Genomic DNA, 24,323 nt, shown 5'->3' on the forward strand with positions numbered 1-24,323 from the left:
TACAGACCAGCACACCAGCCTCATAGCTACAATTCTAAGACAATCATACTTTCATAGTTTTTTTATAACTACTATAATTAATAAATTAACACTAATATATTACTAATTAACATTATTTCTGTTATGTTTGACAATGCCTGATGTACTATACTCACCATTATAATCTCATTTAGAATAGTTTCATGGTTAAACAAAAATCTATATTTTGCTGGTTTATCCCCTTTCTTTCTTCAACCTATCCCAGGCCGTTGGTAATTAGTGGTTTTCGCTTTTAATTATTATTATTATCTATAGTTTTCTCTTCTCTTGATACTATGTAGCTAGAATCATGCTGTATATAAACTTCTCATTCTGGCTGCTTTCACTTAATAACATATGAAGACATTTTTAAAAAACATGGGAAAAATAAAATTGAAGTTTATTTCACTGTGAAAATACTTAAATACATGCATTTTTATAATGTACATTTTATATTTTATTTTTGAAGATCTTGCATATAATTAAGTTTCCTGTATGCCCTTTTGAGATTTGATGGCTCATCTCCTCTTGTCACGGAGCATATTTCAATGTAGGAATGTACCAATTTATTTATCCCCCAATAGAAGAAATGTTAGTCACTCAAAATTTTTTCTAAGTAAATTAGCTATAAGCATTTGTGCCTAAGTTTTGGATGGGTTTTCAGAAAGAGATTTCTAACCTCCATTCAGCTTCATCTGCTAGCCCGGACCTGAAACTATCTCTATATCAGGTGTTTTCCTGACACCACCCAGAACAAAGTTCATCTGACTGCACTGCAAGCCACCTATGTTTCTTTGCTTCTCAGAAGCAGGATATGTTTACAGCTAAGAAAGTCCAAAGTTCCCATACTCGTGGCACTCAGCTATGTTCATGGAGGGGAGACAGACTATGAGAATAGCTCAGTTTTTCATCAGTTCGTGCTGAATTTCAGCATGGCTCCTGTATGCAGGACAGCTGGTTCGATTTCTCTCTCAACCCATCCCTGCCATCATCTCTTTCTACAGCATGGAATCACTCCATGAGAGCACTTCCACGGCCCTGGTGTTCATGTTGGCTTTCAGTCTTCTCAAGCTGGGATCAGGTAAGGCATCCAGAACAATCTTCTTCTGTCCACTTTTGTTGAGTAGCAGTTTGAATCATCATGCACCAGAGCTGCTATTATAGTAGCCCAGAAACACTGTCATGGTGACAAGGAGGAGACTTATTGCAAATGCTGAGATACATGTTAAATATTTGACCTAGCAAGTGGGTTCTCCAGTAGACTATCTAGGTTTCTAATATGGTTGCCTGGACGGAAGAAGGTACTATGTGGTGTCTTTGAGAAAATGACAATGGTCTACCTGGGGTTATCTGGGTTAGAAACACCTGTCATATGTAACCTGAAACTATGACAAGCACACAGTTCTTTGACTTGGAGCCTAGCTTATGATGGAGAAAAATTCACTCTTCTCTCATTTCCCAATTACCATTCAATGCAAATACTGGTGAACAAAATGTTAAATAATTTGATTTTTAAAAAGTGAAGGAAGTCAGAGGCTGGAGTAACCACAAGTCTGCTCCTTCCCATCTATTTTCCCGGTGGGTTTCTTTACCTCTGTGGTGCTGGAAATGTAGCAGGGTATCATGGAAATGACCTAAGTGTCAGAAGGATTTTAATGCTTGGCATTCCTAATCCCTCTTCTTGTAAGATCTATGCCTCATGACTTTTAAAGTTTCAATTGCCATGATATGGAGCTAGTTTCACATTCCTGATAGGGTTGTAGTGAGGACTGCACGAGCTTTTATATTTAGATTGTGTGCCGTAGGTCTCTACTGTTGCACAATGTATTAAACTGAGGAGTTTTTTCATCTTCACTCCCTTGGAGAAGAAAGAGCAAGCAGTGAAAGCAGTTATTGTGAGACACATGATGGCATCAAGAGCTGGGCAAAGAAACAGATTCTCTGGAAAAAAGTATCCCCTCACCTCAGCAGTTTCACATTGTCTTGAAGACATAAAAGTAAGAGCTCTTCTGGAGCTCCAGATCCCCCAATGCAGACTTAGGGCTAGGGATAGTGTGCTGGTGGCTTATTTAGCAGGTAATCCCAGAAAACCAAAATGAAGAGTTGAGGAGAGCGAAGCCTGAAGGTAGAAATGCCATGGAGGGTTGCTAAAGAGTGCTATGCTGAGAGCAACTGGAACCAAAGAGCAACCGAAACTGAAGGCTCAGAATTGTATCAGCACAACGTAAAAGTTGGTGGAGGTCAGTGTACTGCCTCCAGCTTCCCTAGGGTTGTGGTGTGCTCTCAGGGTGACTACACTCTCACAATGTGTAAGCTGACCTGCCTGACTCAGTAAGTCTCAAAGGCTGGAAATGCAGAGGCCAAGTTCCTGAGGCAGAGCTTCCAAAGGGCATGGAAAAACCACACTATACCACAGCGATACTCAGGTGAAGTTATGGACCTCAGTCTCTGCTACTGTAGATAAAAAGCTGATCAGAGATCATTACGCAAAGTCATATTTTACTTACTACCAGCTTACTTTCACAGTAAAATATTGTAAATCATATACAAAATTAGAGGAGAGTACCAAATAGCCTGACAGAATGAGGAGAGAGGGAGGTAGAGATGCTGATTGCCTGGTTTCATTGGTTTATAACCATGTGCATGTGTTGAAATATTGCCCTGTTCCCCACAAATATTGTTAGTAAAAAAACTAAAAATAATTAATAACAATAAACAATGATCATATAAACACATACAACAAGATACGCAAAACAATTCTGGATTAGGTCTGTGAAGGAAGGCGCTATCAATGCAGTGGTTGATTGGGAGCTTCAGTGGTGAGAGTTTGAGAGAAGCTGAACCCCTGAGTCAACTACATAATGTCTAGTCTGAGTTCTTGGGAAGCTCCTGGGGTAAAAAAAAAAAAAAAAAAAAAAGGCAAATGAATGATGGCTGGTTGTGCTGGGACAGGACATGCAGCATGCAGAATCCAAGCCAGGGGTTTACTGGTACAGCTCAGGCTGCGGGAAGTGCTGGTAGTGGTGGGAACCGCACAGTGGGAGTCCATTCTGAGGTTCTCCAACTCACTCTACACTGTTTCCCCTCCAAAATATGAAACTATCACAGCGCTGTTAGAAGCTCTAACAAAACAATCAAAAAAAGCATAGAACATTAATTAATAATTGTAGAGCTTATTATTAGCAATTACTATTATCTTTACTCTTAGAGTCTATCAAAATTGCTGCCACATAGAGATGACTAAAAGAAGAAAGATCTAGCAGGAATGAATTACTTGGAAAATGAGTGGCATTGCTCAGGTTAGAGACAACTCATCTCAGGAGTTTCTTCCTCTGTGTCCATTCCCAGGAGAGCCTGGATCAATGAGAAGCTGAGTGGCAGTAACTCTGACTTTGAGTTAGACTGTGGAGAAGGAAGATCAATGACGGAAGGAACTTCCTGCCACTCTTACTGTTATGTGTCTAATTGATAAATCTAGGCTTGATGCCTTTGTTCCCTTTACTGGCATCCAGTGAGAAGAAACAAGGACTATTTAACACGAGGCATTATAAAGAGAGAAGCTATTACACAGGTATAAGATTTTTAAAAAGCTGTTAAAAGATATGCCACAGCAAGAATGCACTAAAGAGTCAATCCATGAAAAAAAAGTCACAAAGTCATCCTGTAGCATGTGCTTCCAATTTTAGCAGAACCAAGCATATTTAAAATAATAAATAAAAGTGAACATTTAGTCTGTGGTCAGTGATATTTACTCCTATATCACATCAATGAAATGTTTATAAAATACAATTATGGGTTTGAAGACACTAAAAATCACATCAAACTAGAGATTTATATGACATCTATCCCTGTGAGTTAATGGAAATAAAGCAAGTCTTTGGTTTTCAGCAAAGGAAATGGAACAGAGGCTGTTGCATGTTTTGTTTTGTTCTAGCACAGAGAGGAGAAAATGTAGACGTTTCAGAGGATCTCTGCTTAGATAACATTTAGAGTCTCTCTGAAATATAGTACTCTCTTGAAAGTAAGAATGCTAATAACACACACTGCCAGAGATGCTTGTGAAGTTGAATGAAGTAACAGGTGCAGACATTTCTGCAACAGTATGACTAGAAACAGGAAAGAGCCACTTGGTTTAAAAAGATCATGATAACAGTCTGTCCACATACGTCACCAGTTCACTGCAGCCCTCGGTAGGACACACTGACATGGATCTTGCTTAACCATCTTTGTGTTTTTTCCCACAGGCCAATGGCAGCTGACTGGACCAGACGATTCCATCAAGGCTTTCGTGGGAGAGGATGTGGTGTTCTCATGCTCGCTCTCTCCTAAGACAAATGCAGAGGCCATGGAAGTGCGGTTCTTCAGGAATCGCTTCTCTGCCATAGTCCACCTCTACAAGGCAGGGAAAGATCAAGAAAGTGTGCAGATGGCAGAGTATCAGAAAAGAACTGAGTTGCTGAAGGATGGCATTGTTGATGGAATCGTGTCCCTGAAGCTAAAGGAAGTCACTTTCCCAGATGCTGGTTTGTATGGATGCTATTTTAATTCCAGAACTCATTCAGAAGAGGCCACTTGGCAGCTGGAGGTGTCAGGTCAGTTGCTAATATCAAACCACTTTTAAACAGGTGCATAAAGATGCATAAAAATTTTTAAGAAATAATTGGTGCTAAATCTATAATCAAAAGAAATGTGAACATACAAATTGAAGGAAGCAAACCTCCACAATTTTTACTCCCTGTAAAATGAAATAAAATTATTACAAGGTGCTAGTAGTATTTATACCAGGAATGTTAGTTTTATGTTTAGTGAATATGTGAGTAAATGAGTTCAGAAAAGGCTGTTCGTTAATCACACACATGTAGTGATTGCCTTTTGAAACCAATACTCAGTTTACCCTGAATAGAGGGGATGATGTGCTGCACAGAAAAGACCCAACCCTGTGGAGTTGCAAACATGCAAGGAGGCTCACAGAGCAAACACTCATCGCACATAAATCAAGATGATGAAGTTTCAAAATGAAGGTGGAATCAAACATGTATCCAACACACACAAACACACACACACTCTCTGAAGATAATACATATGCACAAAATATAAAAACAAGTAATATTTAACACCAGGCATCATAAAGAGAAAGTTGTTACACAGATACAAATTAAAAATGTCATAGAAAACACATGCCACAGAAAAACTGCACTAAAGGATTAATCTCTGAAATGAAAGACATAAAATCTTGCCAGAGCATGTCTTTCCAACATTAGCAGAGTCAAGTAGGCTAAAAATAATGCATAACAGAGACAAGATGTGCAATGAAAGAATCTTGACTGAATTTGAACTGTACTACTGCAACAAGGTAGAGGAATCCACAATGGGGGGAGAGTATGGGAAGGGGTTGGGGGAATCCCAGAGCTTATGAAACTGTCACATAATGCAATCTAATTAACAAAAATACATAAAGGAAAAAAACAGAGACAAGAAAGCAGTATAGGGTGCAGACAAATTTGGGATAACAGAGAATATTTAGACAGGGTGAAACACAAGCAGCAGATTACAGGAAAAGATAGGGGTCAGGCTGTAGGCAGGGAGTACCTGGAGGCCCACTGGATACAGGGAAGTGGCAGCAATGGCAGAGCAGTGTTGCAGTGAACAGAAAGCCCACCAGTGGCTGGCTAGTGGTGATCTGGACTACAGTGACAGCCAGGGATCCAGTGGTGGTCCTAGCCCAGCTCTTGTGTCAGCTAGGTGGGAGCTTGGGTTCATGCGGGGAGCTCAGGAGGTGAATGCAGTCTGAGACCTGCCAATCCCTGCTGAATTGTTTGGCCCAGCAACAAGCAGAGAAAGAGCAGTGAACTCTAACCCTATGGTGGACCATTGGCAGGATGGAACTCAAAGCACAGAGCCGGGGCGACGTCTTGGGTGGTGAAGAAGACAGTGCAGAGTTGAAGGAAAGGCCCAGAGTGGGCTCATTCTGGACCCTACAGACTCCATCAAAATAACTCCAGGTGGCACTCAGACTTAACAGCCAGCACGTGTTGACAAGATCAGTGCTGCTGAAAAATCAGTTATTTAGAACAGCTGGCATTTTCCTAATCCAGGACACTGAATGAACATAAACATTGACTTGTAGACCCATAGGTAATACATCTTAGAACCATGCACTAAAGAAGAGAATCCATCAACCAGAATTGCAATGACAAAAGTAAAAGAAGAGACAGGGGCACTATGGACATTACCAAAGAATCTCCAGCAAAGGAGCAAAAGCCTTTGCCAACCTCTGAGTGAACTAAGGAATACATCGGGAAAATGGGGGACACGGAATCCAGAAAACTCAGCATAAAGCTTCAGAACAGCAATGAGAAACACATAATACAGGAGTCCAATGAATTTAAGGAATATATCACACAGGAAATGAATCAAATGAAAGCTGATATATCAGACATTAAGAATACAGTGGAGCAAATTAGAAGTATAGTGGAGTGTCCAAAATAGAATGAATGAAACAGAAGAAAGAATCTCAGAATTGGAAGACATTTCCTATTGCCAAGGGGAAACAATTAAAAAGCTGGAAGTAGAGCTGGGTCAAGCAAGAAAAAGTATTCAATAATTCAAAGACACTACTAAAAGTCCAAATATAAGTTATGGGAGATGGTGCAGAAAGAGAAATTATGTTTAAAAATGCATTTAATGACATAATAAGGTAACGTTTCCCTAATTGAAAGAATTGCTAAACAGTATCCAGGTGGGGCACAGAACGCCCGACATGGTTGACCAAAAGAAAACTTCAGCACGACACATGATAATCAAGCACTCATCCATCGAACATAAGGAAAAGATCCTTAAATGTGCACATTTAAAATATCAACTGACATATAAAGGAATGCCAATTAAACTCACTGATTTGTGTTGCGACTGAACCTGACCCCACCCACACTCTATTCTGGTGCTTGGATTCACCAGCGATTGATGTGAACTTGTTCAGTCTGGTGCCCCCGACCTATGCCAAATGTATGCCAGTGAGTATCTTTCTCTGACCTGGTCTGGGTTGCTCCATAGCGTGGTTCTTGCACTCACCTGTAGGGACTGTGTCCCAACAGAGAAGTTTCCTAAGTTCCTCCAGCAGAACCTCTCCCTATGCCAGATCTTGCACATACTGGTGGGTCCATGGGCCAGCCCTCCTTGCTGGCCTTCAATCCATTCTGGTTCTTACTGTTGGATGTTTCAGCCCAGCCAAGGCTTGTCCATACCCAGACAATGCTTACACATGGCTCAGAGACCTAGTCTAGTCCATCCTATATCTACCCAGGTTCTGCAGAACACCAGATGATGTTGGTGTCTAGCCCAGGTTGGTGTACCCAGCCCCAGTTCACACTTGTGCCAAGGGAGATTGCAGCAAAATCCAGACCAGAATGCAGCCCCTACTCTGGCCCCTGCACTCTCCCATGGGAACCCCAGCAAAGCAAGGGTGTACTCTCACAGCTCCCCAACCGAGCCTATTCCCAGCCCTAGGTTATGCACATTCCAGTGGTTGCTCTGACCCAGTTGGCTTAGGCCCTCACCTGTCTTAGTCTTTACCTTTGATGCTGTGGCATAGTATCCCTGGCTCATGCAGATCAGTCAGTGTAAGAGCCTAGGTCGGAATGACCTGTGCTCCATCCTGATTTCTGTTCTTTTTGGTGAATTGAAGTTTGCTTGGCTCTGCCCAGTCTGCTCCCTTCCAGTTGCAGCTCGGCCCACCCCACATCCTACTGTAGGATGCACATTCGGATGCTGCCTCCTTGACCTGCCCAGACTGTTGTTGGTTCAGGGTTGGGCCTACACATCCCCCACAGAACCTACCCCAGGACCTGGTTCTCTCTCATGCTGGTGATTGTCTTGACACTGCCAAGTGTGACCCGTCCATTGTTCCACCACTCAGTCAGATATTGCTACCTACCCTGCCAGACAGGCCCCATCCATAGTTTTTGTGTGGACTGGTGCTTGGAAGTAAGTGATGTTCTACGCTAACAGCCCATCTCAGAATTCCCACTTGAGCTGGTGAATCATTCTGGCCCAAATAGATCTTATGGATACTCCCCTAAAGTCAGATATACAAAGAGGAGGAGAGAGAGAGAGAGTGGAAGATCTTCCGTCTGATGATTCATTCCCCAAATGAGCACAACAGCGGATGCTATGCCTATCTGAAGCCAGGATCCAGGAACTTCTTCCGGGCATCCCACATGGGATGCAGGGTCCCAAAGCTTTGGGCCATCCTCGACTGCTTTCCCAGGCCACAAGCAGGGAGCTAGATGGGAAGTGAAGCTTCCAGGATTAAAACCCATGCTCATATGGGATCCCGGAGGGTTCAAGGCAAGGACTTTAGCCGCTAGGCCATGCCGCCAGGCCCCTCAGTCCCACTCTTGCCCCAAATTTTTGTGATCTTGTTGCTGGGAATCACCCAGAATCATCCTTCACCTACACTCACACTGGGCTTATCCATGGATGTCCCTAGGCAGCAATTACATATCCTAAAAACCCCAGAGCTCACTGCTGGGTGTCCAGCAGGCAGAGCCTGGCACCACTTGGTGCACTGGCCTTAGGACTCAGTCACCACCTGTTGACAATGACTTTGGCCTGAGTCCTCAGCACTGGGTCCTGCCTGGCTGGGGCACCCCACACAGCCACCACACTGCAGGGATCTGCTTTTGCCCCAACCACATGGCTGAACAAGGCTCAAACCCAGAGGCATCTTTTTTCACGTGGTGCTTTAATTTTGGTGTTGTTATTGTTTTAGCTTCATATCTGTGGCTTACCTTATTTCATGGCTTTTTGCTTAAGGGAATGTGTAGTGATGGAGTAATAGAGACTACCATATCCAGATGTGAAGATACAATGCAATATGCATCCCTACTTCCAAATCAAAGATGGACTCCTAGTGAAAGTGTTGGACATATCTAGGCAATGGGATGCTGGACCATCTGACATTTCTGTACCAGCATTCTCAGGGCATGCTTAAATAACAGATTGATGGAATTATAACTCCTTATGAAAAACTATACTATTGTAATAATATGGGAAAATCAGTTTTGGGGCAACTTGGGGGATTCCATATGCTATGGAATTGTACCAAAACATTCACAATTCAAAATAAAAATTAAAAAACGAATAAAAATAAACATTTAGTCTGTGATCAGTAATATTTACTTCAATATTATATCAATCAGATGTTTACAAAGTACAACTATGCTTTAAGACACTAAAAAAATTGCATCAAACTAAAGATTTATAAGAACTCTATCCCTGTAAGTTAATCCAAATGGAGTGGCTCTTTGGTTTTTAGCAAAGGAAACAGTACAGAGGTTCATGTATGTTTTGTTTTGTTCTAACACAGAGAGGAGAAAATGTAGATATTTCACAGGGTCTCTACTTAGTCAGTATTTAGAGTATCTCTGAAATATAATACTCTCGTGAAAATAAGATTACTAATGAGGTACACTGCCAGAGAACTTTGTGAAGTTGAGTAAAGTAACTGATGCAGATATTTCTGTAACAGTATGAATAGAAACAGGAAAGAGCCACTTGGTTTAAAAAGATCATGATAACAGTCTGTCTACATACGTCACCAGTTCACTGCAGCCCTCGGTAGGACACACTGACACGGATTTTGCTTAACCATCTTTGTGTTTTCTCCCACAGGCCAATGGCAGGTGATCGGGCCACAGAATTCCATCAAGGCTTTCGTGGGAGAGGATGTGGTGTTCTCATGCTCACTCTCTCCTAAGACAAATGCAGAGGCCATGGAAGTGCGGTTCTTCAGGAATCGGTTCTCTGCCATAGTCCACCTCTACAAGGAAGGGAAAGATCAAGAAAATGTGCAGATGGCAGAGTTTCAGAAAAGAACTGAGATGCTGAAGGATGGCATTATAAATGGAATCGTGTCCCTGAAGCTAAAGAAAGTCACTCCCTCAGATGCTGGCTTTTATGGATGCTGGTTCAATTCTAAAACTCATCAAGAAGAGGCCACCTGGAAACTGGAGGTGTCAGGTCAGTTGCTAATTTCAACGCACTTTTAAAATCGTTTTCTCTGAATGCGATGAGCAATTTGTTGAAAATGGAGGCTTTTTTATAACATGGATTTTAGAATAATGAGCAGTTTTTTATATCCTATGGCTATTGTGCTATTCCACTTTATCATCTATATATATTTGTAGATTAACACATACAACATTCATTGACATATATAACAGCATGTGATCTATTGAAATTGTCTTTAAATCAGCAAAAACACTCTTAAGTTCTACTTACACTGTATGTTTAATAAAATTATTTTATTATTTACGTTTCTGGATACTGAAAGCTCATGAAGAGAATACTACCATGCCGAAGTTCTAATAAGAGCCTTCATATAGACAGTAGCTTGAAAACATCTTGTTTCAACTTTTCATAGCACAAAGAAAATGAGGAAACTCCCTGACTCATTGTATGAAAGTGCTACTCCCATGTATGAGGGATTTAAAAAGAAGCCCTGTTAATGGGTTTCACTGAGAGAATTGCAAGAGAATTTTCTGGGGAGAGGGATGTATGATTCAGTATATAGTTAGCTCAATAGTCCTGAATTGCTGGCGATCCTGCCGCTATAATCACAATGAAATCTCTCCCGAATCCACTGGCTGCTATAGTCTAACTTAGTGTCTCCACATACCCAGATCTTCAATGCCACTGATTGGCTAGGGTTGTTGATCAATTTTTTCTGTCCTCTATTCTCTTCCGTGGTACCAGATGTCCTCTGAAGGCTCCACTGTACTGCCATATCCTCAATGTACATTTGGGTATGCTGTCCACTGCTCTGTCTGAGCCAGTGAGGAGGCCCAGCTCTGACATATCTGCTCCCACAGTCAGTCCATGGAAACTGAAATTCTCTCCATGGTTAGGGTTCTAAGTCCAGCAGTTCAGTTGGTAGGAAATCACCAAAGAAACCTTATGTGAGGCCATCCCAGATCTGATTTTTGTGTGTGTTTGCCAAGACAGAGTCCGGAACAGTCTGTCATTCACATCAGCCTATGCACACACTGGTAGTTGCAATTGCTAGGTCAGTTCTGTCTTCAGCCCTGTGTTCTACACAACCCAGAAGGTTTGGAGCCCAGTCCAATCCTGCTTGCCACATACTCGGCCTTCACATAAATCAGTGGGAGCTGCAGTCTAGTTGGAACAACTCACAAAAACCCCACTAGGTCTGCCTCTTCCTTGGTTCCCATGCTTGCCAATATGTACAGTAGACTGGTCCAGTCTGTCCCACATTGCATTCAGCTCTCGTACATGCTGATGGGAATTGAAGCTCAATTCGTCCCAACCACCCCTACTACCCAGTCCACACTGGGGCCAGGGAGTGCCACCATCTGTCTAAGAAATACCTGTGCCTGACAGAATTTGGCTGCTGTGCCAGCATCTGCTAGCTATGCTGTGGCAAAACCCAATCAATCCTCAGCAACACTGGCTTGCATGTGCCAGAAGGTAGTCAGCCCAGCCTGGCTTCTCCATGGTCCAGCTCACATGTAGGCCATTGGATGTGACCCTGCCTGGCCTGGTCTGCCCCCAACCCAGCTCTCATGCTCATCACTTGCCCCTCACATAATCTACCCCGGACCTGGTTCTCTCACGTGCTGGTTAGTGTCATGGCCCTGCCTAATGTGACCTGTCCCCTGTTCAAACACTCAACAAGGTACTTGGATCTAGGTCTGCTAGACAGGCCCCCAGCCATAGCTTTCATGTGGTATGGCATGTGGTGGTCAGTGAGACCCTGCACTAACAAGACCATCTCAGGACTCCCATGTTGGCTGGTGAATCAGTCTGATCATTCACATCTTCAGCCTCTCCCCTGCATACCACCAGCTCTCACTTACCAGCCAGTACAGTGGCCCTGTTGACAGGTGTCCCTCAGGATTCATTCCTCACTTTCACATATGGTGTCTGTATCCATGGATGTCCCTAAGCAATATTTCATCACCCCAAATCCCCAGAGCTCATTGGGGTGGGGGAATGGCCAGCAGGCAAAGCTCGGCGCCCAAAGGGCACACTGGCCACCTGCAGAATAGAGTTGATACCAGCTGCATAAGAAGCAGCAGGACTGGGCTGCTTCCTCTGCCCATCAGCCAAGATTGGCAGATGAAGCAGAGTTCTGCTTTGCATGCCCAACCCACCTCAGTATATTGTTTATAGCTTGATTATATGATAATATTTGGATTGTTAGAAAAACTGAAAATACATAATTATCCCACATGCTTGCTATTTTTGGATATTAAGTGTATGTCACTAAGATTCATGTGTTGGAAGTGTTGAGTAGTCCTTCAGCTACAGTCTCAAATTCATCATTCTGCTATTTAAGTGTGACATGAACTTGTGGGTATAGATAATGGTGGAAAGTCCAGCATGTTATTGTCAAGATATATTTAGTAGTTCCATTTGGGGTTCTCCTTTCATTTGGGATCAGAGATTCATATTGCAATATGTCTTCAATTCTCAATATATTAGATGCATTATATAGTTGCTCTAGATAAATATATGTATATACAAGTCTACCTAGATGTCTATTTATTCTGCATTTTACATGAAGGTTACCTGAAATCAGAGGGAACATATGGTATTTGTCTACCTGAAACCATTTGTTTCAAGTAATACAATTTATTTATTTATTTATTTATTTATTTTATTTTGACAATCCTTACATATTTAATTGGGGTAAAAAAGGTTCAAGGGCTACAGGGAAGTGGGCAAGACCATCACTTCCATACCGCTTCCTTCATGTATTTGAGGTAAAGGGAGATATAGAGGAAGAAGCCCCACCCAGTTTCCCACCCACCCTAAGTCCCGGATGTGGGGCGTGCTCTGAGATACTCGATCAGGTGGTTCCAATAGTTCACCATTCATGCATGGATTGCTACCAGTCTCGCCACTCCAAACACGATGTGGTTGTTGAAGAGTCCATTGATTGACACAGTCCCTTCTAGAGTCTCCATTTGCCCAGTATTTTGCTGCCAACAGATAGCTGAGGTTGTTGCTTGACTTGTTCTGTCTTTTCTTGGTTAGGACTCTGAGTCCGGTGTCTCGACTGGGGAGATCCTCAAAGAAATTTTGAAGTATTCCCAGTCCAGATTCCTGCGTGTTCTAGTAAGCATAGGGCCCGGCACAGTCCATTGCCCCGATCAGCTGGTGGTTGCAGTTGCTGGGTCAGTTCTGTCTCCATCCGTGCCCTCCACTGGAACCAATGGGTGTTACAGTCCAGCCTGGTTCCGCCCTAGACACACTTGGCCCTCATACGTACCAGTAGGAGCTGCAGCCCAGTCAGGGCAGCCCACAGTAACCCCAACCAGGCCCACCCCCTACCCTGGCTTGCCAGTATGTATGGCATACTAGTCCAGTCTGTCCCAAATACCCTTCTGTTCATATACTTGCCAATGGGTGTTGCAACCTACTTCCATCCAACCATCTCATCCAACCAGCCCTAACGGATGTTGTTGGGTATCTGTCTAGCCACCCCAGCCCCTGTGCTAGTTCCCATGCCCTCCCATGGAAGGTGATGACCCAAGAGGGAGGAGCCCACTATTTCCCTCCCAGGTCACTCCCCCATCTCAGGATTTCTAATTGGACTGGTGAATCTGTCTAACTCAAATTATATTCTGGATACATCCCTCCAAACCACCAGGTCTCAGTCCTCATGCATGCTTGAAACTTTCATGACTCTGTCACTGGGAATCACCCAAAATTCACTTCTCACCTACACTAAAACTAGCCTTAGTCATGGGTGTCCCCAGGCAGCAACCATGTATCTTAAAAAACCCAGAGCTTGCCGCCGGGCAGCCAGCAGGCAAAGCCTGGCACCACTTGGTGCACTGGCCACCCAAAGCCAAGAACTCAGTCACTGCCTTCCGGCAGTGTCTTTGGCATGAGTCCCCAGCATTGGGCCCGACCCAGCAGGGGCACCCCCCCCACAGCCACCACACTACAGGCAGCTGGAGTTGCCCCCAACCCCAAGGCCCAACTCTTTGACATTTCTTTACTGAAGTATTTTATTTCAATTTCAAAGAGAGAGAGGAAAGCTTTGCTATGTACATGATTCTGCGCTGACAATTTCTTTTAGAATCTGGAATATGTCACTCCATTGTCTTCTGCCCTGTTGAGCTTCCTGTAAGGGGTCAACTGTGAGGCTGACTGCTGTTCCTGTATAGGTTAATTAATTTTTTTTCACATGCACATTTAAGAATCTTTTCCTTATGTTCAACTGAAGAAAGCTTGATTATCATGTGTCCTAGTGAAGATCGCTTTTGGTCAGCTCTGCTGCGAGTTCTGTGCCCCTCCTGGATGTTGTTTCCCAATTTTTCTCCATATTAACAAAGTCTTCATATATTATTTAATTGAATTCAGCTTTCTGCAGCTTCTAGAACTCCCATAACTCTTATGCTTGCCTTTTTAATAGTGTCTCTTAATTTTTGAATAGTTCTGTTTAGCTTAATCCAGCTCTGCTTTCAGCTTTTTGATTGTTTATTCATTATGATAAGAAATATGCTACAATTCTGAGTTCTTTCTTCTGCTTCATTCATTCTATTATGGAGACTTGCCACTGAATTTTTTTTTTTTATTACATTGCATCATGAGACACAGTTTTACAGGCACTGGGATTCCCCCCTCCCCTCCCCAAAGCCCTCTTCCCCCACCCCCCATGGTGGATTCTTCCATCTTGTTGCATTACCACAGATCAAATTCAATTGAGATTTTTTTTTTCATTGCAAGCATCTACAAAACATAGAGTCCAGCATCTTATTGTGCAGATAAGTTCAACAGTTTCATGGGGAGACGACAGTCTCTGGTCTGAAGGTACAGCCGAAAGAGTATCATCCCAATCAATTGAAAGCCCCGACATTACATCAGTAACAATTTATACCGTACCAGAATTAGTTGATATGATATTGTGTAACTAGCATGTTCAAAGAGAGAGAGAGAAAACAACAACAACAACAAAAAGAGTACAAGTTCTGAACCACATCCTATGACTTCTACTTTGACATTGCAATTATTAGTTTATATACAGCTGGGTTCTATACACCTTAAAATGGCTATAGATTACTATTCAGCTGTCTCATGTCTACTTTAATTTTAGTATTTAGCAGTTCATAGTGTTGAAGCCTGATTTTGCAGAACCTGGCTGTTTTTCGGGTAGTCTGACTCTATAACTGTAACAAGACATATGTCAACAGTTTAGGTGAACAGTTTTAGGAGGGGTGTGCAGAGAAATCCTCAATACCCTAGTGAGGAGCAACCAATCTTCGTGTCCCACCCAGCGAGTTATAAGTGCATCCCCACTGCCCATTTCCTATTTCTAAGTTTTCCTCGCTGTTCTCCATCTATTCTAGGTTTTTGTTTGTTTGTTTGTTTGTTTGTTTGTTAATTTGTTTTGAGGGGTTTCTGGAGCAATGCTGATGGTCATTATCAGAGAGTGGGGACCCAAAATTGGAACCAGGCAAGAACCAGAGAAAGCTCCTCTCCCTAGTCCCGAAGGAAGTTTACTGTTTTGTTTCTGTGGACCGCTCAGTGCTCCTGGTTGTCGTTCTGATGACCTTAGATCCTGCAAGGCGGGGTATGGGCTTCTTCCATCCCATGTGGGAGACCCAAATGCAAATGGGTGACCTCAGAGTTCTCGGCCTCCGAAGGCACTCCAATTCCCCGTGGTCTCCTTGGCAATCGGGATGTAGTCCTCAGAGCTCGTACTGATAGTCCTTGGTGAGGATCTAGGAGTCTTCAGAGTTGGGATGCAAGCTTCCTCCTGTCTGCCTGCTCCACTCTGGGGTCCCCCCCTGCTCTGTGCATATGACCTCCTGTTAAGAGGTTGTTGGAATTGCTCCTGATTCCCCCCATATGCCTTCATAGTTTTGCTATTGTCTAATGCTGATTTGAGTCTGTTGCCTATGAGTTACCAGTTATGATCCTGATAGGTTAAACTTCCCGTCTTCCTCACACCTTCTTGGGTGATGTAAGATTTCTCTGCTCTCCCTCCCCCTTTCCGAGTAGCATAGAGCCTTACAAGTATATTAGGTTTTACAATTCTTTGATGTAGATCAGAAGCAGTCTGACTCATATTGATTATTGATTCATTGATTACTTCACAATATCTTATTGCATGAGATACAGGCTGTTTGGGGTTGAAATAATATTACTGTTTCAGATTGACATCAATTCATAACAACCACATCAACAACAGCAACAACATTGACAACAAAGTATATCACCCTGAAAAAAAGTAACACCACTGAATAGCCAACACATGCATGACAAAAAGGAAACACAGAAGTCTCTTGGGAATAATGGTGCCAACATATACTTCATAAGCACGTGATGAATTCTACTAGAGAATAGAGATTATTTGGAAGCAACCAAACTGAAATAAAAACATCAAAAAACCAGGATAGATTGGACTGTTGGAGTTACCCTTTCCATGTTGGCTTCCTTATATGAGAGAGAATATATGGTATTTGTTCTTTTGTGATTGACTCATTTCACTCAGCATAATGGTTTCTAGTTGAGACCACCTGGTTGTAAATAGAATAATTTTGTTTTTTCTTAATAGCTGCATAATATTCCATGGAGTAGATATACCACAGTTTCTTTAACCACTCTTCCTTGGATGCACATCTGGTTTGTTTCCATGTCTTTGCTATTGTAGATTGTGCTGCTATAAATATAGGATTACAGATCCCCTTCTCACATGCAGATTTCACTCCTTTTGGGTATATTCCTAGGAGCGGGATAGCTGGGTCATATGGCAGGTTTATTTGCAATTTTCCAAGCACTCTCCATACTGATTTCCACAGTGGTTGAACTAGCCTGCACTCCCACCAGCAGTGAAGGAGGGTACCTTTCTCCCCACATCCACGCCAGCAGGTGTTGTTATTCGAGTTCTGAATGTAGGCCAGCCTCACTGGAGTTAGGTGGTACCTCAACGTGGTTTTCATTTGTATCTCTCTGATGGCTAGGGAGCCTGAGCATCTTTTCATATGCATGTTAGCCATTTGAACCTGTTCTTCTGAGAAATGTCTGTTCATTTCTTTTGCCCATTTTGTTACAGGGTTGTTGTTTTTGCTGTCCCTGGGTTTCTGAAGCTCTTTGTAGATCTTGGATATCACTTGTGTAGTATGCAAAAATTTTCTCCCATTCTGTTGGTTGCTTCTTCACTTTATTAATTGTTTCCTTTGCTGTACAGAATCTTTTTAGTTTGATGTAGTCCCATTTGTTCATTTTGGATTTGATTGCCTTTGATTGGGCATCTTTTCTAGGAAGTCTTTCCCTGTTCCAATATCTTGGAGTGTGTTTCCTATGTTTTCCTTTAATCGTTTGATGGTATCTGGGTGTAAATTTAGGTCCTTGAGAAAGTTAGAGCTGATTTTTGTATAATGCGACAGGTGTGGGTCTTGCTTCATTATTCTGCAAGCTGCTATCCAGTTGTCCCAACAGCATCTGTTGAATAGACCAGGTATTTTACCTGGATTGTTTTCCGTTTTCTTGTCAAAGATTAGGTGAGTATACATGTGTGGATTTCCTTCTGGTGTTTCTATTCTGTTCCACTGATCTTCTTCTCTGTTTCTGTACCAGTACCAGACTGTTTTGATAACTACTGCTCTGTAGTATGTCTTGAGGTCTGGAATTGTGAGTCCTCCAGTTTGATTTCTATTTTTCAGGATAGCTTTAGCTATTCGTGGACTTTCGTGATTCCAGATGAACTTTTGTATCATCTTTTCTATTTCCGAGAAGAATGTTGTTGGAATTTTGATTGGGATTGCATTGAATCTGTATATTGCTTTTGGTAATATGGTCATTTTGATAATGTTGATCCTGCCAATCCAAGAACATGGTAATGTTCTCTATTTTTCAAGGTCTGCTTCTATTTCCTTCCTAAATGATTTATAGTTTTCATCATAGAGGTCTTTCACATATTTAGTTAGCTTAATTCCTAGGTATTTAAGATTCCTCTCCTCTATTTTAAAGGAGACAGTACTTATAATTTCCTTCTCAGCCGTGGAATTATTTGTGTACACTAGTGCCATCGATTTGTGTTCATTAATTTTGTATCCTGGTGGAGTTTTAAGATGGCCAATGTAGGAGGAAGGCTGTGAGGGAGCGTCCAGTGAGAGAGGGATAGAACGCTACAGAAGCAGCAAAGAGGAACAGCAGGGAACCGCAGGGAGAGGTGCGTGAAGTTCCCTGGACAGTGTGGAGCCAAAAAGATCCACACAACTTGGAAGAACAACGAGAACGAAACAAAACAAAGGTAGAGAAGCTGACATCCCACTCCAGACCTGCTGAGTCACCTTTGAAAACGGCCCGACAGGAGACGCAGCCGACCCAGAGACAAGGAAATCGGGAGGGATCGTCGCAGGCAAAGGTCTTCAACAGCAGCAGAGGCAGACTGCAGCAGCTGGAGGTTCGGTGAGCCAGGGAAGGGTTAACAGCCTCTGCATTCCTGCCCCCCTGCAGAGGCCCCAGCCTCTGAGAACACAGGGCAAGCGCCTTGAAACTGCCAGGTCTGTGCCTTGGGAGCGGCGCACACAGTGGTCCTGGGGGCTGAGAAGGCACTGGGAACGCGCCCCAGATATTCCTGCACTGAGTGGGCCAGTGCATCTCGGTGCGCAGAGGCTGCCGGCAAGGGTCTGGAATCCCCCACACCCTGATACCCTGTGGATGGGCGACAACACCAGGAGGACTCTGAACGCCGCGCCGGGCGGGCTGGGCGGCCCCGCCTGCAGCAACCGCCTCCGCAGCGCAGGAGTCAGGAGGGCTCTGAGCGCTGGAAGTGTAGTGCTGTGTGTCCCTGACACGCAGGTGCCACTCCCATAGTGTGACTTGCCCACTCATTGCCTCCCACCCCGCAGTCCTGAGCCTGGGCGACCCACCAGGAGAGCTCTGAAAACTCCTACACCACACTGACACTGTGCGAACCCGCCGCGAAGTCATTTTAACAGGGCGCCTGGGCCACTCCTCCTCTACGGTCCTGTGTGGGGGAGCCACACCGGAGCAGGGGCTCTGAACACCCACACACCACTGTCGCGCCCACGTTTCTTATCATCCGGCGATAAGAGGCAGACGCGAGTGAAGTCTTCTGCGGTAATCTTTATTGCGCGCACAAAGATGAGGAGGGAAAGGCTCAGATCCCGGCAGGCTGTCTGCTCTTATGTGCTGACTGGCCCCGCCTCCGCCGATGATAGGTCGGCGTCATGATTACGCAGGGTCCTGGGCGACTGGATTCGTCAGTCCCAGTGTTCATGCGCCGGCCACGCCTCAGCTCACTGGGCATGTGCTAGGCGCCTGCGCAGTACCACGAAAGCTACGTCACCAGGAACCAAGGTGTGGCTTTTCCGGCCGGCGCCATTTTGGGTACGGCATGTAGCCAGTACATGCAGATGCGGCTGGCAACATCTCCCCCTTTCTTATACAATAGAAAAAATAAGCTGGTATGGGCCTGTCTTAGGTTGTAGACTCAAGGCGCACGATCCGTCATAGGGAGGCTGCGTAGCTTGACGTAGTCCCTGTCTTAGACCGATAATTGTCTGGGTCTATCTTACCCGTCATGGGCTACAACCACGGTGGTTGTAAAGAGCAATGTCTCGACAAGGCAGTTATAAGAGTGACTACCCTCTCGCGTGCAATGGACAAGTCCTGCGAGGTGCAAGGGCTAGTCAGGTGCATCATGCTCGAACTCAGTGCAATGCCATAATGGCCTGAGGTGCAGGAGCCATGATGTCCATGCTCTTAACTAAGCCTGTTGAAGCATGCTCAACCATACCATGGGGGAGTCACCATTCTGCATGGCTAGTAGGGCTTTATGTATTGCCACACGATTTTCGCTGAGCGCAGCATCTCAGACGACACAGGCAAAAAAGGCATAAGGCACAGCCTGTACACAAGAGCAGAATCAGCACAACCATTCCCACCCATTCCTTAATATGGGAAGTGATGTTCCCAATCCAAGTGGCCAGGGTTTCAGTAACAACAGGATCCACCCGTGTAGAATTAATCTGGACAATGGCAATTCTCAAGTCAGACTGTAGAATATCAAATTCTCTCGTTCAGTTTCTTAAAAGGTGAGAAGAAAGCTGGCAGGAAAGATTAGCAGCCGTTGCCTCGTGTAAGCGTTCCAGCGGTTGCAGAAACGTCAGAAGGCGGTGATGGACAGGAACGAGTCAATCGAGCTGGAACCCAAACCGGAACTGGGGCGTCCTGTGGAAACACACAAATGGCTCCTCGAGCCTGCCTAATAACTGGGTCTGGGCCCTTCCATTTGGACTCCAGAACATCCTTCCACTTGACCCAAGATTGCTCTTGCGCCGTGTTAAAGGAATGACGATCTGCAGCACTGAGGCCTTGCTCATCCAGCTGTAAAAAATTGATGGTGAAAAGAGCCAGGGCTAGAGTGGCCCGAGGGCTCTGACTGGCGAGACCAAGCGATTCCCAGGTGGTTTTTTGTTTTTGTAATAATTCTTTAATAGAGCGATGAGCACGTTCGATTATTCCCTGACCTTGTGGATTATAAGGGATGCCAGTCACTAATTTGACGCCCATCTTCATGCAAAAATCACGAAATTTGGCTGAAGTATAGGCGGGGCCATTATCAGTCTTAATACACTCAGGTTTACCCCATGCGGCCCATGCTTCTAAGCAGTGTTGGATTACATGGATGGCCTTCTCCCCAGTTAGAACTGATGCAAAGAGCACACCAGAAAAGGAGTCCACGGATACATGAACAAATTGGTTCTTCCCAAAGGATGGGACGTGTGTCACATCCATCTGCCACAATTGATTAGGTCTCAATCCCCTAGGATTGACCCCCTCATGTGAAGCAGGTCTAAATTCGCAGCAGGCAGGGCAATCAAGAACTATTTGGCGCGCTTCCTTTCTAGTGATCCCAAATCGGAGTCTGAGGGTCTGGGCTGAAACATGAAATTGTGAATGAAACTGGCGGGCTTTCTCCCCTGAGGATGGTGGAGACACCATCATAATCATGATTTGGGTTCTGGTGGCGGCATCGGCAAGAGCATTCCCTCGAGCTAATGGCCCTGGTAAACCTGAATGAGCTCGGATATGGGTTATATAAAAGGGGTGGCTTCTACGCCAGATGGCCTGTTGAATTTGTTTAAAGAGATCCGCCACTGGGCCGGACCCTGAAATAGAGCCAGCGGCCTCCAAAACATTCACTGCATTAACTACATATTGAGAATCAGAAACAATATTCAAAGGTTCTAGAAAGGTTTGTAAGGCAAAAAGCACCATATGGCATTCTACCCTCTGAGGAGAGACCGTCGCAAAGGTCTTTTTTATCACAGTATCTCCGGCAACTAAGGCTCCGGCTCCTGTCGAGGAACCGTCAGTAAAAATTGTAAGAGCACCAGGGAGAGGACAGGCACTGGTTCTTATCGGAAAAACCACAGGATGTCGCTGTAAAAATTGTAGTAATGGATGCCTTGGAAAATGATTATCAAAAATTCCCTGATAGACAAACATTAAGATGGACCACTCATTGCTACACCCACTCAGCACTTGTAATTGCTGGACAGTATAGGGGACTATTATGCGGTCTGGATGACGCCCAAAATGAATTAAGGCTAATTTTAATCCTTTAAACACTATTGACGCGACCGCAGATGGATACCATTGAATAGACTTAATCTGAGAAACCTGAGAATGAATCCAAAGTAACGGGCCCTGTTGCCATAATACAGCAGTGGGGAAAACTTCTGTAGGCAATACACATAGCTCAAAAGGCTGATTTTGATCTAGGCGTACTAATTGAGCCTTTTCAATAGCTTCCTGGACTTTTATTATGACCTGTTGTGCCTCATGGGTGAGGGTTCGCCTGGAAGCGAGATCAGAATCGCCTTCAAGCAGAGCAAACAAAGGCCGTAACTCTTGAGAAGAGATCTTAAGGAAGGGTCGCAACCAATTAATATCCCCCACTAATTTCTGAAAATCATTCAAAGTTCGCAAATGAGAAATCTTGAGGCTTATCTTTTGAGGCTTAATACATGTTTCTGTAATTAAAGACCCTAAGAAGGCTTTCACCTGCTGCATTTGAACCTTCTCGGATGAAATTATAAGGCCATAATCCTGTAAAGCCCGCTTCAGATCAACGTAAATCTGTAACAACTGATCTTGCTCTTGAGCACAAATTAAAATATCGTCCATATAATGGACGACACGGGCCACTGGAAAACGATCTCGCAGTGGTTGTAACACTTGGGCAACATAAAGTTGACACATGGTAGGACTGTTAGCCATCCCCTGGGGCAAAACTTTCCATTGATATCGCTTATCCGGTTCTTCATGATTAATGGAGGGAATAGTAAAAGCAAACCTCTCCCTATCCTTCAATGCTAATGGTATAGAAAAAAAGCAATCCTTTAAGTCAATCACTAATAACGGCCATTGCTTAGGGAGGGATGACAAAACTGGAAGGCCACGTTGAACAGGACCAAAGCACTGCATCTGTGCATTTACAGCTCTTAAATCATGTAGGAGGCGCCACTTTCCTGATTTCTTTTTGATAACAAAGATAGGAGTATTCCAAGGAGAAACAGAGGGCTCCAGATGTCCCAAATGTAGCTGTTCCTGAACTAATTGTTGAGCAGCTTGGCATTTTTCAAGAGAAAGCGGCCATTGGGGAACCCAAACCGGCTCCGCTGTTTTCCAAGGTATGGGCAGCTGCGTGCCAATGGCCACTACTAAAAACCCAGACCTTTACGGCCTGGATTTCCCCGGGGTTCAATTGGCTGGACAATACCTTGACTCTGTTTACCTAAACCCTTTCCTTGAATATAGCCCATTTTATCCATCAACTTTTGAGAGACTTCAGAATAACCGGAGGCATTGGAGACTAGTCGTATCCCCATCTGTTGAAGAATATCTCTTCCCCAAAGGCAAACCGGTAGGTTCAGGACATAGGGTGTGACTGTCCTGCAATTGCCTTCCTTATCCTTCCACTGTAGGGCTCTGGCACTTTGGGATGGAGCTTGTTCAAACCCCAGACCGCGTAGGCTATGAGAAGTTTGAATCAAAGGCCAATCACGCGGCCAATACTTGGAGGTTATGATGCTCTTATCAGCTCCCGTGTCTAAAAGTCCCATAAACGGTCTATTCTCTATTTGCAACTCAAGCATGGGTCTATCGATCATATCCATCATTAAATTTATATAAGGAACCTCTACTTGGGTCTGGACAGTCTTATCTGCACTAATTAAAGCTGGTAAAAATATGAGTTGGGCTATAGGATCACCTGAAGCGACAGCAAAAGCACCTCGTGCGACTGAGCACAGCACTGAAAAGGAGCTAGCTTCCGGATGTAAAATTCCAGGTGTTACAATAAAACCTTGAGAGCTCAAGGCTGCTCGGCCTATCACAAGCCCGACCGCACCAGGTGGTACCGTGTCTGTTAAGATGACCGGTACCGGCGTAATGCCGTCCTCTGGTTTTAAGAGGACTCCGGTGGCGGCACAGAGGTCCAGACTTGCAGGGTGTCGCTCCTGGCAGGGTTCCCTCATGCATGACGGAAGAGTGCCCGATCGGTCAAGGGGACCTGGGCCTTCGATCCCCATCTCCCGTTTTTTGACTCCTGGCTTAAGGGGTGTTTTGGCTCCTGACTCGAGAGAGGGCGTCCTTTTATATCCTTCACTGACTTGCATTCATTGGCCCAATGTCTACCTTTGCGGCACCGTGGGCATATCCCAGGAGGCTTATTGCTAGGCCCTGCACGGCATTCCCTTTTCATATGTCCTGGTTTGCCACACTGAAAGCACACGGGTGATGTTCTCTCCCTATGATTAGACCTCAAAATGGCGGCTGCTAGTCCATGAGCTGTTAAAGGGCCTCCTGTATCCCTACAAACCTTTAGCCAATCTGAAATTCCCTTGGACTTACGATCCTTGAGTAGGGCTCTACATTCTGCATTACACTGCTCCCAAATTATCTGCTCTACCATTCTAGTGTTCTGATCTCCCTCTCCAAAGGTCCTTTCCACGGCCTGCATTACGCGTGCCACAAAATCAGCAAAGGGCTCATCTGGCTCCTGCTTAACCTGTGTAATGCCCAGTTTCTCTTGCCCTTTAAGTGAAAGGGCCTTCCAAGCCTTTATAGCTGCAGTAGAAATTTGAGTATATACTGGCCATGGATATCTATTTTGATCATCAGAGTATTGGCCTTGTCCGGAAAGCATATTATAAGACCACGTCAAAGCGTCGCCGCCGCGCTGTTGATTTGCGCGGGCGGTCTCAGCCAAAAGCTCCTGCCATAATCCCTTC

The 24,323-nt window shown here is 44.3% G+C and overlaps 1 protein-coding gene across 1 annotated transcript in view; it reads left to right on the top strand.

Moving 5' to 3' along the window:
- The first annotated feature begins 2,149 nt into the window (after positions 1-2,149).
- Positions 2,150-24,323, top strand: part of BTNL9 (butyrophilin like 9) — a 62,905-nt gene continuing 40,731 nt past the window's right edge. The window contains exons 1-3 of the mRNA XM_040985872.1: positions 2,150-2,258; positions 4,263-4,541; positions 9,691-10,038. Of these exons, the coding sequence (XP_040841806.1) occupies positions 2,150-2,258; positions 4,263-4,541; positions 9,691-10,038 (736 nt within the window). The remainder of the gene's footprint in view (positions 2,259-4,262; positions 4,542-9,690; positions 10,039-24,323) is intronic.

This window comes from Ochotona curzoniae, unplaced genomic scaffold (assembly GCF_017591425.1).
Source record: "Ochotona curzoniae isolate NIBS_2020 unplaced genomic scaffold, NIBS_Ocur_1.0 contig_4501, whole genome shotgun sequence".
Classification (NCBI taxonomy): domain Eukaryota; kingdom Metazoa; phylum Chordata; class Mammalia; order Lagomorpha; family Ochotonidae; genus Ochotona; species Ochotona curzoniae.